The sequence below is a fragment of the Polyergus mexicanus genome, unplaced genomic scaffold, assembly GCF_030449975.1.
Source record: "Polyergus mexicanus isolate NDT 795.1 unplaced genomic scaffold, iyPolMexi1.0 SCAF_10, whole genome shotgun sequence".
NCBI classification, from domain to species: domain Eukaryota; kingdom Metazoa; phylum Arthropoda; class Insecta; order Hymenoptera; family Formicidae; genus Polyergus; species Polyergus mexicanus.
The window spans coordinates 1,026,871-1,042,556 of record NW_027223330.1 but is presented as its reverse complement, the minus strand read 5'-3'; the positions used below and the strand labels follow the sequence as shown (position 1 = coordinate 1,042,556).

At 35.8% G+C, this 15,686-nt stretch overlaps 1 protein-coding gene across 4 annotated transcripts in view; it reads left to right on the top strand.

The window, feature by feature from the left end:
* Positions 1 to 15,686, top strand: part of Sk (small conductance calcium-activated potassium channel) — a 163,724-nt gene that overhangs the window by 69,922 nt on the left and 78,116 nt on the right. For 3 of the 4 annotated variants that reach the window (XM_070303586.1, XM_070303589.1, XM_070303587.1), the window contains one exon: positions 6,487 to 6,717. The exons of the other annotated variant lie outside the window; for it this stretch is intronic. In XM_070303586.1, coding sequence (XP_070159687.1) covers positions 6,487 to 6,717 — 231 coding nt within the window. The remainder of the gene's footprint in view (positions 1 to 6,486; positions 6,718 to 15,686) is intronic. 4 annotated transcript variants of the gene reach the window in all.

Here is a 15,686-nt window from a genome sequence, read left to right as displayed (position 1 = left end):
TTGGCGCGCGTCGCAAGATAATATTGGAATCATAAATTATTTTCTCGTTCTCTTATTAATGCATAATTCTGTCGCGTTATATTTGCGCGATTGGATAATAAAAAGCAGGCGGAACGGTAATTAAAAGTCGAACGGCCAATTTATGTGTGCTGTTATTTAGTTTGTTATTACATCATCTCTGCTCACGTTACAGTTATTAATTTGAATTGATTTACTTTCACGTTGTTAATGAGCTCTATTCCCAAAGTCTTCTCTCTCTCTCTCTCGAGAGAGAGAGAGAGACTAGGCATTACTAGAGTTGCACGAGATATCAAGACTTAGTTCTCAAAATTTGAGACGAGATCAAGACAAGATTTTTTTATTTGTCATCAAGACAATAACAAGACTAAAATTGTCAAGATTATTGGTTTGTTTATTTTTTTTTAAAGCTGAAATATATATATTTGTGCGTAAATTAGATGAGAAAAAGAATTTAATATATTAAATAAACTTAAACAATTTTATTAATAAATAAAAATATTTATATCAACAAATTTAGAAACAATCAATACGATAAACAAATATAAAAGGAGTATGCCTAAAGTAGACAAGTGTTAAACACAACGCAAGTTGATAAAACTCGGCAGGATGATTTGTTTTGACTTTAGAAACGTATCGAAAAAAGAATTTTCATTGGCATTCGTTCTCATCATTCAATCAACTCTTTCAATTGTTCTTCCAGCTCTTCTTCAGTGAACTCTTGATTAGATAGTAATGCTGCTGCCTTAAAAAAGAAAAGAAAAAGAAAATGAGACAGCTGAAAGTGTGTTTTGCATATGCAAAAGTACTCGTCAATCATCTCCAATCTTTCTTTCTCTGTATTTAATAGAACAAACAGATATATTTATTTGACATGAGTAGAATAGCAGGATTTCATTTGAATCTTAAACAACTTCAACAATTTTTTGGATGTTAAGATGCCTGCTCTTTCGTAATCAAGATGCAAATTCTCTTTTCGTCGTATTTCATCAAAATATATTAGTTTTCAAATCTCCGAGAAAGCTACTACCCTAAGTCCATTTGGAAATGTTCCAGACAAGTGTCAATGAAAATTCTTTTTTCAACATAATTCTAAAGCCACGATAAATCATCCTGCCAAGCTTCATCAATCTGCGTTATGTTTAATATTTTTGTCTACTTTAAGTATACTCCTTTACACAATATATTTATATATTTATAATATTTATATATTTATATATTTATATTATTTATAATATTTAAATATTATAAATATATATTTATATATTTTTGTTATCGAGATTCATTCAAGCCCAAGACATGATTTAAGTTTCCCAAAATTTCCAATACCAATGCAAAACAATATTTTTACGAATATTATCTCGAGTCTTGTGCAACCCCCCCTTGTGCATTCGAACGAGGGATATATTACCCGAACGTTCCTCGGCATGGAATTTGCAGGTTGCCATTTACTTGCATTCGAGTGATAGATCGCCGTGCCACTTTTTCCTTCTTCGACGAATCACTTTGCCATTGCAGCATCCAATCGTGCGAGGGTAGGAGATAGCGTTGAAATTCGCATTTACATACTTTACGCCCTAAGCAGTCGCTCGCGCTCCTCTTCAACTTCGTCGATCGGCCTCTTCTTCTCTTCCGCTCGTGGCAAAAAGTTGTCCGCGATGAAACCGAACTAGCCGAGTACGCGGCCGGTAATTAACGTGACGCGGCTAATTAAGCGGAGAGAAACTTAATCAATGTCTTAGTTCCTTGGCCCTGTAGACTTGGTTATTACGCGCATTAATTCCGCGCCCAGCGGCAAAGCAGACGTCGGTAAATGGAGAAGAGTCAGCGGTAATTTTTCATCGCTCCCCTCTGAGCGAATATTAATCGCGACAGAGATGGAACGTCTGCAAAATCACTCGCTGCACGAAATGCAGTGGAATTTATTATCCGTTGTTTTCTAATCTAGTTTATCTTTATGCGGAATTTTATTAACTGCTGATTCCTTTACGCTAATTGAACGACGATAATTAAAACATACATTAAATTCTGTTGAATTCTCTTGTGTAAAACGAGAATAATACAATGTTATCTTCGTGATTCGTTGACGATTTGATTTCGATCATCCGTGTATAATTGCATGTCGATCTCCGAAATAACGTCCAAAATTGATCTTTTCAGACAAAAAAAACAAAAAAAAAAAAAACAAGTAAAGTTGTGCAAATTAGAAACTTGCACGTTGCTTCCTCATCATTTTATTTTACAAAGCTTAAGCTACTTTAAGTATACGGTTTTTTCAATTTTTGCTTCCTCATAGAGGAAGCTTTGTGAACGAAATAAAAAGATAAAGAAGCAATATGCTATTTTCTAATTTACACACTTTTTTTATTTTTATATAATCGTTATAGATTATACAAGTAAAAAAATTTAATCCGATATCTAAAATTTTCTGAAAGTTACAACGTGTACAGATATTTCTCAAAAAATTCAAAATTTTATAAAAAAATAAACCCTTTCACCGATACTCATCAAATTCAATACCAACCATCCTTGAATGATACTCTATCCGTGTAAAAAAAATTTAACCCGATATCTCAAAAATTGCGGAAGTTAGAGGTTGTATTGTACAATATATTGCGTACATATACACATACACACATACATACAATACATACATACAGACATACAGACATTTTTTAGGAATATGATTTTTCAACGTTTTGGAACATTCTAAACACATTGGTATAGAAAACTCGTAAAAAAATTTTGTCACGAAGACAAAGCTTCCTCTATGAGGAAGCAAAAAGACTAGAAATCGTAATGAGAAGGTGATTCGATTTCCTACGAATAAGGGTATGAACCCTTAGAGAGAATCGACTAGACGGTTCCGAACGTGATCCGATTCTTTACTCGGATGTTTTCGATTATGAAGCGAAGAAATTGCAATGAATATTCTTCTCACATTGGGTCCCTTCTCTTTAAATATTAAAGTCTTATAATCCGATATAATGCATATCAATCGGTTTAAATTTAGGATTAAGAATAATAATTGATTCAAATTCGGGATTGAAAAAATAAAAATAATCAAAATCTTATCTTTTTGTTTAAAAATTTAGATTTAAATAATTTTGATTATTAACATATATATTTGAAGATAATTCCTAATTTTAATTATAGTAGAATGTTTATTTGACAGAATACACGCAATACTAAAATATTAAAATTAGAAAAATAGATTTTCTACGGTTTCGGTTCGTTAGTATTTATTAGAAAGTATGCGGTTCGAAGAGAATGCAATAGTTTTACGACACTCGATGTATGACTTGGCTCACACTTCCGGCCGATGGGTTTAACTCGAAACCAAATTTACTCTTCCGGCATCTATTCCGAGTTGATCGCCGGCCCTTCTCGTCTCGCGAACGACGATGCAGAAATATACTGCCGATAAGATTGGGGTCATTCATCCGTTCCAGTCGTTATCCGGCGTCGTAAATCTACACGGTAGAATTCTGGGTTTCCGCAAAAGTATTTCCCGCCTCGACTTCTTGGCGCGGATCAACCGGTTCGTCGTTTCCGGGACGATCTCTTTGACATCACATTTGCATATCATTCTCTCTCTTTTTTTATCATCTTTAACCCCATCGAGTCTTCTCCGAAGTGTTCTCTTCGACGTATGTCGTTCGTTTCATCCCTCCAATTTTGTTTAAGCAGTTAACCTATCCAGTCTTAGTCTAGCAAACCCTTATGTCAGTTTACATGAAGTCAGCAGAGAGATAAATCCGATGTGAAGAATACTTGTTTGCTTCTTGAAGCGAGCGACTGGTTTCGATATGTACTTTAGAACTTCAACGCCCTAGTATACCGAAAGCGACAATGATCCTTCAACTTCAAGTTTGACAGAATTAGGGACGATTGTGTCGATGGAGCAGAGATTCTCGGGGTTAGTCGAATGAGTTCGATGAGGATTTTTTTTTCGGACGAGTCAAGATGCCAAAAACTCGAGTAAAGTATAAAGTGCTCGCGATCTTGGAGATATCGGCTCGTCACAAGGGATGATCGAGCACGTCCCGAAATATAAGAGTTTTCTTTCGTTTGCCTCGTAGCTTGTCTCCTACTTGACTTGTCGATAGCTACTGAACAAGTGAATGCTCGCGTGCGGCAACTAGCCCGCGGCCATCTACAAACACGAGCTCGTGTATTTATGCCGACCGATATCTCTTCGGGATATACTCTCACTACGCCGACCGTAACAGTTGCACCGAAACAGATGACTTGTCCATAAATCATAATATTTAAGTGCATTACGCTATATTCTCTCTCTCTCTCTCTCTTTCTCTATGAGAGAAATCAAAAACAGCTCTAATTCAAATAAATTTAATGTCCAAGCAATAATATCACTATTAGTAAAATTTGATAATAATTAATAATAATTATATTTTTTAATCACAGGAAAGTTGTAAATTTAAAATAAATTTAAAATACCATCATAAAGTTTGTAAAGATAGATTTTTTAATATTCTGATTCTAGTAATTGTTGAGAAAGCTTGTAACGCAAAACGCAACGGAACTTTTATCGTGTTACGTGCTCGTTACGACGGTTAGTGTTTATCATTTCGCAGCAAACACAGTATTACACGGACACTCGATTTGCTTCTCTGCTGACTTTGCGTAGACTACGAGCCGCCATTAGTTTAGCAGTAGCGCCGAGTTAGTTGTCGGCCTAGATGATTCACGCGCCTGCTTAGAAATGACAGAAGTAGAGAGCCGCGTGAGCAACGTCAGGACGAATCGAGATAAGGATAAGAAATGCAAGGAGAGAGATATCTCTTGAGCCATTTGCGCCGCAAAGAGAGAAAATGTCACCTGTCTGTTGTATTTCCGGGCTGGTTGCACCAACGTTGGTTGCCGCTTCATTAAATCTTGCCTCTCTCTGTTATTGTACAGCGATCATTCAATAACAAGCAGAAAATGGAATCACTTATTTCCAAAACATATTTTATTACGATCTAAAAGATATGTGATACAGTCGTAGTTTGTAATTTAAAAAGAGATTTCTTCTTAAGAGATAAGCGCGTGTTTTATTTTATTCAACAGATTAGCGATATTTTAATTATAATTGACAGATCTTTTTTCTTGATACTAAAGTTACAGCTATGATTTACAAAAACTAATCATAGTTATAATTAATCGAGATTGTCGGTGCAACCGACTTTTAAGATCGATTGCATACACGCCAATCATTAAGATTAATAATTTTTTTATCGTTTAAATTATATATAAAATCTAGAAAGGGACGAGCAATCAGAATTAATTGAGATTCAATAGCATTATCACTGTAGACAAAAATGTTTGATTAAGGTTACACTGTAAAAAAATTAACTGAAACTTCAGACACAAAGTATCCGCAGCTTTTTCGCAGGCACACTGAATCTTCAGATAGAATGCTGCGTGAATCTTCAGACACACTTCATCTTTCAGACAAAACGCTGTCTGAATCTTTAGACATACTTCAATTTTCAGACAGAACGCTGTCTGAATCTTCAGACATACTTCAATTTTCAGACAGAACGCTGTCTGAATCTTCAGACATACTTCAATTTTCAGATAGAATGCTGTCTGAATCTTCAGACACACTTTAATTTTCAGACAGAACGCTGTCTGAATCTTCAGACATACTTCAATTTTCAGACAGAACGCTGTCTGAATCTTCAGACATACTTCAATTTTCAGATAGAATGCTGTCTGAATCTTCAGACATACTTCAATTTTCAGACATATTTCAATTTTCAGACAGAACGCTGTCTGAATTTCAGACATACTTCAATTTTTAGACATATTTCAATTTTCAGACAGAATGCTGTCTGAATCTTCAGACATTTTAATTTTCAGACAGAACGCTGTCTGAATCTTCAGACATACTTCAATTTTCAGATAGAACGCTGTCTGAATCTTCAGACAGACTTCAATTTTCAGACATGTTTCAGATTTCAGACAGAACGCTGTCTGAATCTTCAGACATACTTCAATTTTCAGACATATTTCAATTTTCAGATAGAATGCTGTCTGAATCTTCAGACACACTTTAATTTTCATACGAACATTTCTGAACTTTTGGAAAAACGATTCTGATGATTAAAACAGATTGTCTGTAATTTCTTTCAGACACCCAGATCTGAAAATTCGGACAAAAATGTGTCTGAAATTTTAGAAAATTTTTTACAGTGTACTGCCAGTAGAGAAGTAAAAGCCTTCGTATTTGGATAGTTAATCGCGCGTTGATTGTTGATTGGTGCAACCGATTATCCCGTATCCGTCCACGTGTCTGTCTCTTTATGCTGTCTTGCACTTGTGATGTCTGTCTCGTCATCCACGTGCACCGCGACCGCCGCAGGCGACAGGAAATAAAAAGACAGAGAGATTGAGGTGTATTATTGTTATTATAATTATTAATATTAACCACGTGTTATCTCGATATATAATCGCGTCCAGTTCCCGTGGTGGTGGTGCAAGTCGTCCTCGTCGACGATGACGACGACGGCGGTGGCGGCGGCAGCGGTGCCCTCCTCCTCCACGGCCGCGGCGCCCGGCACAGCCGCTTCCGGTTCTCAGGGCGGCCAAGGGGTCGTACTATGTCCACGTACATTGTCGCAGGTGCGACGATCACGACTACGCCGGGCCCTCACCGAGGCGACTGCCGAGACCGTCAACTACGTCAAGACGGTGGGAGATGACGATTTTTCGCTAGCAAATCCTGTATTGTATATACGCGTATACCGGGTGTTCCAGATCACATCTGCACTTTACCTCTCAATCTTTGACGTTATAAGTGCCTCGCGAATAAAAAAATATCTCTTCTAGTAATATCTCTTCTAGTAAATATCTATTCTTGTAATTTGTAGTTGTATTTAATACGCGGTTGAGAGGAGAAAGCGCGCGACTTCTGGGATGCCCTGTATGCGAATATGCCTTGTGTAACGTATATGCACATGCACATATAACGCGATCGGCGACGATATTGGCGGGACGTTCGATTGGGAATACTCGACGAGCGTATAAAAAAACAATGACGTTTTAGTAGAGACGGTCATGCCCATGCTTCTTTCCCTTTTATAGCATCTAGATGCTATAATTGCATTTACGCGCGCGTAAAACGTGGTAGAAACTGCCACAGTAACGGCGCAATTTGCAGCATATAAAAACAATTGATAAAAATACGAATAGCACAAAAAAAATTTACAAAAGACACTTGTTTTTTAATCTTTCATATATATATGAATTCGTCAGTGATCGAGCACGTGTTAGTCTGTTAAATACACGCGTTCATTTTTTCGCGACGTTTTTCTTCAGTTTACCTATTTTCGAGATTTGAAAAATGTTAGTGAGGCTTTTCAAGCAAATAATCCCATCACTACAAACATTGGAATTATTCAAACGAAAAGATATATAATAATACTTACAATTAATTTCATAAATTCTCATAGAGATAGGTGGTATTTTTTAAGCCGATCTTCAACTGAGAAAGAGTATCGCAAAAAAGTATCGTTTATCAAATTTTTAAATATTAATTTAAAATTAAATAGTAATTCGTAAAAACATATGCAGATGTATAAAGAAAAAGAGATAGAGAAGTCATAAAAAATAAAAGCACAACTCGCAGTATAATAAAATCCCACGAGTTCTCGCGAGCACGGTTCGCATTAAGGAAAGTGCATCTGGCAAATATTGATCGTAACAATCTGCGCTTTAACCACCGTTGCATTCCGCGGCGGTGGGGGGAGGGGGGAGGGATGCGTTCTCGTAGTAAGCGGCAAAATACGACGCCCGAGAAATAATAAAATCCTTCCCACGAGCGATGCGCCGAGTGTAACGCGTCGTGTATACGGGTCGGACGCGGAAATTTCGTCCCTCCGACTGTTTTGCAACGCGATGAACGCCAAGAATGCGGAGCTGTCGGAAAAGATTGCTCGACCAAGCGTCGCGAGAGACTTTTATTCCGCTTGCGCGCGACGCATACGATTTAAAAGGAAAATCCCGTCGTTCCTCTTTTTTCCCTTTTACGGGCGTCGACGAGATTTCTCTCAGGATGTTATCTTAAAAGTTTTGCGGTTTCCGAAGAAGTAAGATTGAACAAAAGAGTTTAACGCTAATTTCTGAAAATTCCGTGAAGTCAAATATAATTATCGCGATTAAAAAATATGATAGGTATATTGTATTTTTATATACGAATGTGAATAAATTATTCTAGACTGAAAAAAAATTTTTTGTACAAACGATTTTGATAAAACCGGCCTCTTAATTAATTTTTCCTATTCGCTTTTGATTAAATTTTTTTCTTAATAATCTGATAATTATTATATATTATTTGTCGTGCATACACACATGAGAATATTGAAATAAAATATATTGTCTCTTCGTTAAAAATTTTGTTTGGATAAAATAACGGGGTATCGTAAAAAGTGATGACAGTATCGAGTTTGGAATTGATCCAACAATGTTAAGTTTTTGAACACTGGCGCTCGCATCAATTGTTGGAACTCTTTGATTTTATCCGCGGGATTATAAAAGAGCCTTTCTCCATCCTCGATATCTCCGACCTCGTATAGCCACCGTAAATAATTCAATACTCGCTTTTCGCGCGCGAGTGAGTAACATTTCGCACAATCGTTTCCGTTATTTCGACAAAAATATTTACATATTGGAAGATTTATTACGATACATTTTAAGCCCTTGGCGCGTAAATTTTGGTAGAATTTTTCCGGTATATAAATTTTCACACACATGACGTAATCCTCTTTTGATTTCCTTTTTCTGGTTAAGATATATACATGACACTTGATCCACATAATTATTACTTCTGGACGCTCTCGATCACTGACTTTTGCGTAAGAACTGAGAGAAGAAATAAAAACAAGAGGAAATAAAAGTTTTATAGATCTCTTTTGTTGTAAGAATGCCAGATGAGTAAGATAATAAGGATGACAAGTATATAAATCTATTTTCCAATTTTATCATGTTCTCCGATTGCTGACGTAAACAAGTGTCTTGTCGCAAATAGACGGAGCAAGCATGAGCAAACTTACAGAGTTTCGTGTTTCGCAAACATTTCAGTGAACTTTCGAAGGTACGCAGTCGTTGAATGAAAATGGCGTGTGTTTCCGTTTTGGACATAGAACGCACGATTTCCTCCGGAAGTTCCGCGGACATCTGCGATTCTCGATTTTCCCCGAACGATCCCATTTATACGTCGCGCGTTTCACTGTGTGTACATGCAAAATACGCTCTCATCCACGTACATAGTTAATATATCAGCAACTTGTACAGGATGGTCCAGAAGTACCCATAAACCTTTTCGGTGTCTGTATCAGAATTTATAAATATGAAAATAATCTAACGTTATAAGTGTGAATTTTTAATGTTTTCCGTTATCTTTATGTTTAAGAATCTCGAAATCTAAGGATCCAAAAATTTGTGGCTTTTAATTTGAAGATTTGTTAGAAAATTCTTAAGGTATTACAATTTTCTTAGATATCATGATTTTCTTTCAAAGAACTTTTTCTTAGTATCTAACCGCATCGCCTTATCTCCGGGATTTGAAATCCCCAGAATACTAATCTAGATTCATCGATTATGAAGTATTTGTCCTATACTGTAAAAAAAATTGACTGTGTGTGTAAAACTTCAGACAACTTAAGTCTGCAGCTTTTTTGCAGACGCGCTGTCTGAATTTTCAGATATACTCTTTTAAACGAAATAGATTAAGAAATATTGTCTGAAATTTTTTTCAGACACCCAGATCTGAAAATTTAAACAGAAAAATGTGTCTGAGTTTTTAGAAAATTTTTTACAGTGTACGCTGTACGGCCATCGAAACTTGCATTTTCCATTTTTCTTTTCTATCCCTCGAACTACCATCTTAAGAAAATAAAACTTTCCGAGCTCTAATATCCACAGATTTCGGGACTCTTAAGTTTTCAGCATCCTCGTGCGAATATCTTGCATTTAGCCACCTGATGTTTCAACTGAGCGTTCTGGGTAAGATGGGTACTTCCGTGTCACCCTGTACAGCATGCTCCCCCTTCGCACATCCCGCCGCTCGGTTTAACTACCGGGAGAAGTTAGTTTTGTTCCCCTTTCCTTCGCCAACCCTGACCTGCATCCACCACCGTGGATGTGTATCAAAGAAGAAACCGAGCGGTTGATGCCCGGAATTCCGCCGGGCACGGGCCGCTTCGTTCGCTCTTTATTCAATCCTTTCGTCCGCTCGTAAAACCACGATTGGCGGCATATAAAGCCTTTTGTCAGCCGGACGACAAGTAAAGAGCACGAGAGACTGGACGACTTAATCCGGGCTCGATTACATAAAGGAAACCGAAAGCATGTTAGAAACTTATTGCACGCGACTGAAACCGCACCTGTGTTTCTTTAGCTCTTTATTCACGGATTCTATTTTTCGATCATCCGTTGATATCAGACTCAAAGTAAAAAGAATTTCCAAGATTTTTGGAGTTTCCAATTTTTTTTATTTCTGCGATAAATTATTAAAAAAAAAAAAAAAATAAGTTTATAAATTTGAACTGAAAGATTTTCGCTAATTTGGATTAATTTTCACGGCTATATCGAAGTACAATTTTACCACGGTATTCATTAAAACTGATATAATTCCAAATATTTTCTTACTCGATTCTTGTTATTTTTTAACTCGAGGAAACTCCTCGATCTCAGGATGCTATCTCTGCAATCGATGAAAGCGGAAACGACAAATAAACGATTATTCGCAAAGAGCGTTAAGATAATAAAAATTCCAGCCGCGTCGTTTAATGGCCGTAAGAATCGAGACCGTAAGAAAAAGAGCTGACACATTAGAAAAAAAGGCCGATCGATCTTGGACGATGATCGACGAGACTACGAGCATAAATATAGAACGAATCTGAAAAAGCCGGTAGTGTCCCACGTTTAAGAGAGAGTGCAGGTGAGTGTTGATAGCGACCCAACTTCAAGTATCTCTTCTATATAGTTGTTGAATCTTTCCTTAAGTCTCCCCTGTCGTTAAAACAAGCACCCCATAGTCGCGCACAGTGCACAAGTTTAATACGAAATTTTACAGCACGATTCTACCTTCTATAATTATATTGTATACATTTTGTATACACAAACAGTATAAGAGAGAGAGAGAGAGAGAGAGAGGTGTCAATGCAGAAGAAAATTATAAAATAATGCCGGCAAATTGTTGACATTTACCTAACCTTTAGAATAGGAGCAAGTATTAAAGTGAAATATTTTATAGAAAAATACTCTTGTGTTTTACTTTTGCATTATTAAATTTTTATATTTGAATTGTACTGCGAATCGAACGAATATTATACATTTTTTCCCAATGATAATTTTATAATACGATAGATTTTACATACAAAATAAGAGAGAAATATTGAAAATTTTTTTTTAATTAAAAAATTTTCGCTTCCTTTAGTGGATTTTTAGAATTACGTTGTAATTAATAATTAAATATCAGGCTATTTTATAATATTAATCTGGAAATATCAGCTAAAATTGTTGCAGTTTTATCTAAATTTTATATATTACATTACGAGAAATTAAATTATGAATATTTTCTTAATTAATTTTTGAAAAAAAAAACTACGCATTAATTTCTAGTTAATATTATATTAAAAGAATATCCACATTATAATAAATTAATTAAACCGCAAAATTATAAATTATCGTTCTAGATTCTAGATCTCCATATCGTAAAAAATTTACACCCGAATGATATAAAAAAGTCTTTTACAATATATCTCTCGTTTTTGTTTTATTAAAATCGTCAGATATTACACGAGAAAGAGATAAAGATAGAGATAGATAGATAAAGAGAGAGAGAGGGGGGATGGAGGGAGAGAGAGAGGGAGAGAGAGAGCATAGAAAAGCACATGTTAGTCGGTCGCGAAAAAGGCGCGAATAAAATTTAAAATTTAATCGAAAATAACTCTTGTCGTTTTTCTTACTCCCAGTCGCATTCCAACGAATCGGTAATAGTGATCCCCCTTCCATAAATCTGTGTAAAAATTGCGGCATTTATTACATTGGTGTAACCGACTTGCCGCCGAGGCAATTGCGCAAGCGCGGTGAAGTGATTCCGCAACGTGATAACGCCCCGCGTCGTCCGATACCCGTCCGGATGGACCCGGACTGTTTCGAGCAACGTGTGCGAGGACGCGCGAGCGACCCGATTCCAATTGCGGCTCCCTCGATTGACATTTTATTAAAATGTCGAATCGTGATTTTGAAAAGCGGCGCGACGCGCTGCCGGAAGGAAGCGGGACGGGTGCGGATATTGATTTTCGTAGATACGTGTCGTACCTTGTTTCTCGCCTTTGATTTTTTATTCGTCATGTTTTTCATCACATTTCCCCTTCTCAGATTTTTTTTTTTCCGCCAGCGATTCGTCAAGTCCAACGCGTTTTATCGCGCGTTATCACGTGGTGGAACGGATTCGACACTTCCGAAAAAAGCGTCGCGACGTCTGTAATTTTTTTATGCCGGACAGTTCTCGCCTGGAACAGAGTCTGTTTCACGTCGCAAACCAGCATGGGAAAAAAGGTTGCGATAACGAGGATACGCGGATACGCATGAAAAAAATCTTACGATGGCAGGAGCGAGATGCTTGCGGGAGAGATATATCCTATGCGAGACGATTGGCACCGAATAAACTTTCTGCTTCAAGGTTCCTTACATATGTAAACACTTGATGTTATTCTTTACGGTGCCAATCAATTCAAGAGAGCAATTAAGAGACCGAATCATAGATGCAGTGCACCAAATATCACTAGAACAATGTCTAGCTACGATTAATGAGGTCAGTGCTAGATGTAATGCTTGCATTGCCGCAAGAGGGCAACATTTTGAACAATATCTGCATTAAATAGATGATAACATAAATAAAATGTAAATAAATAAGTAAAAAAACGAAAACTTGTTTTTTTTTTTTTTTTGTGATTTTCTCCAAAATGGAGCAAAAATGAGCAAACCTCTAAAGGAGGTCTTTCCGTCTTAGCTTTTCGGTCCTCTACACGCTCCTGAAGTTTTGCCATTTAAATTGAGGACACTCTGTATATATGAAATTCGCGCTATATCTAGTCTTGACAATCTCAATTATCATTATCCAGACAACTATTGGACAATTACTTTCGCAATTGTGGACTCCACGAGAGTCCATCAGCGACGATAATGACGGTCATTAAGTTACATACTTATTTAAATGTCTTAAGCTAATTTCTATTAATAGGTTCTGAAATATAGAGCGGGTCAGAGTCGAACGAATAAATTTTTGACTTACTCAATTTTTGACTTTGGAATTATTCAAGTAATTTTCAAATGTCACTAGAATGAAAGGAATGTGTCTGTCTGACAGAAAATTTTTGAGCACAAGAGTTTTAATAACATTTCATGATAAGTCAGAATTAACTTTGCAAGTAAATGATTAAATAATTTAAAATAAAATAATTTAAAATAAAAAAAAGATCTATTTACTGCGGAATTGTTGGAAAAAAAAAAAAACATTCGAATCTGCTTTCATCAAATCTCATTGTCAGAATTCTTTATAAAGATCTAAATTTGCTAAATATATATAACTGTAAATTTATTTTTTTCAATTCCTTGATTTAAAAATTGAATAATAACAGGGAAAGGGTAATAAAAAAATGAGTTATCGAACAATCGAGCTTCTACGAGAAGAACTCCAGAAGAAAAGAATTACTTGAAGAAGTATGAAACTAATTAATGATGTAAATTCCGCTCGACATATTTTGAATGTAGAATCTAATTAGGACACTAAGTTGGTGCAACAAAAAGCCGGAAGCTAGACCGAAGCTAGTGCTTCTTGCGAGATGAATTTTCTTAGCATGATAGTGTGGTATGCATCTTATTCCGTAGAGCTTTAGTTGATTAGACCCGGATCCTTAATCCCGGTAATCTAAAAGATGTACGTCAAGCAAAAACAATGTTACTGAATTTACCATATAACACGGAAGAAAATAAACTAAATAAAATGAAAATTTTTATTACAGAAGAGTTTTTATATTTATTTTATTATTATCTTATAATTTATATACATATAATTCTATAATATATAATTATATATAAAATTTAAAAAAAACATTATATTATATATTAATTTTATTAAGCAAAAGAGTAATGTAAATCAAAAATTTTTATTAAGGAAGAATTTTTATATTGTTTATTTTATTATTATTTTAAATTTATATTGTACATGTACATATAATTTTATAATATTTTAAATATATTAGGTGTACAACTTTGCTTCCGCCGTTTTTTTCCGAAATTCGAGGCTTGTAAAAAACTGGTTATACATTTATGAGGCGTTTTGAAATTGCTTGTTGAGTCACTCCCAATGATCGTGCCAATTCTTTTTGACTTTGACTCGAGTCTTCATTAAGTAATGCCTCCAATTCTGCATCTTCGAAAACCTTCTATCTTCCACCGCTATGCCGGTCTTCGACGTGAAAATCACCGTTCTTGAAGCGTTGAAACCACTCGCGACACGTTCTTTCACTAATAGCGGCTTCACCATAAGTATTTGAGAGCATTCGATGAGCCTCAGCCGCAGATTTCTTCATATTGAAGCAGAAAATTAAAATCTTCCGCAAATGACGAGAATTTGGCTCGTAAACTGACATTTTCAATCGAGAATAACTTTATGATGCAGACACAAATCCACTAATGTTTCTATGGGGTTATGTTGACAGATGCCCAAGTTTATTGCATGACGTCTATGATCTATTTATTTCGACCAATACTTACCGCTAAAACCATCTATAGGAAAACGGCGGAAGCAAAGTTGTACACCTAATAATATTTAAAATATATAATTTTATAATATTTAAAATATATAACACTTTATAAAATTTAAAAAATATATATATATACAAACATATATATATAAATTTTATTAAGCAAGAGAGTAAAGTAAATTAAAACAAAGATTTTTATTAGAGAAGAGTTTTTATATTATTTTACTATTATTTTAAAATTATATATATATATATATATATATATATATACATATTGCATATAATTTTATAATATATAATTATATATAAAATTAAAAAAAAAAGTGTATACATTAATTTTATTAAACAATAGTTTCTGATACTCGCGCGCGGATCAACGCACTCTTATTCGAATTATTTCGGCACAAGTGGCACAAGATCGATCGATGTTGATAAGAACGTTTCGTCTCGCAATCATTTCTGAATTAGCGCTCATCTGGAAATCAAGTGTCACGCGAGCGTACATTCTATCGCAAGCGAGATCGCAGATTCAGGCACGAAACGATGAGAAACGAGAAGCCGTGCCGACGAGGTTTTACCACTGGCAAAATAGTCGCAGGAATGCGGCCGTGACGGCACGGCTGTGGACGGCGACGACGTGCGCTTTCCGGGCGTGCCAGTAGTACATCACGCGCACGTGTCAGCCGCAGCGCTCGAGCCTGTCGTCGTCGCAGCGATAATGAAACCGGCAAAGCGACGCATGATGACAGTTATACGGTCAAGACGATTGCTTTCAAAGGAATGTTCCATTTCGCAAACTGTTTACGTAGACAGAGAACAGCCATTAAGGGACGATTATCCGATGATAGAATTGCACAAGACTCAAGACAAGACGTAGAAAAATTT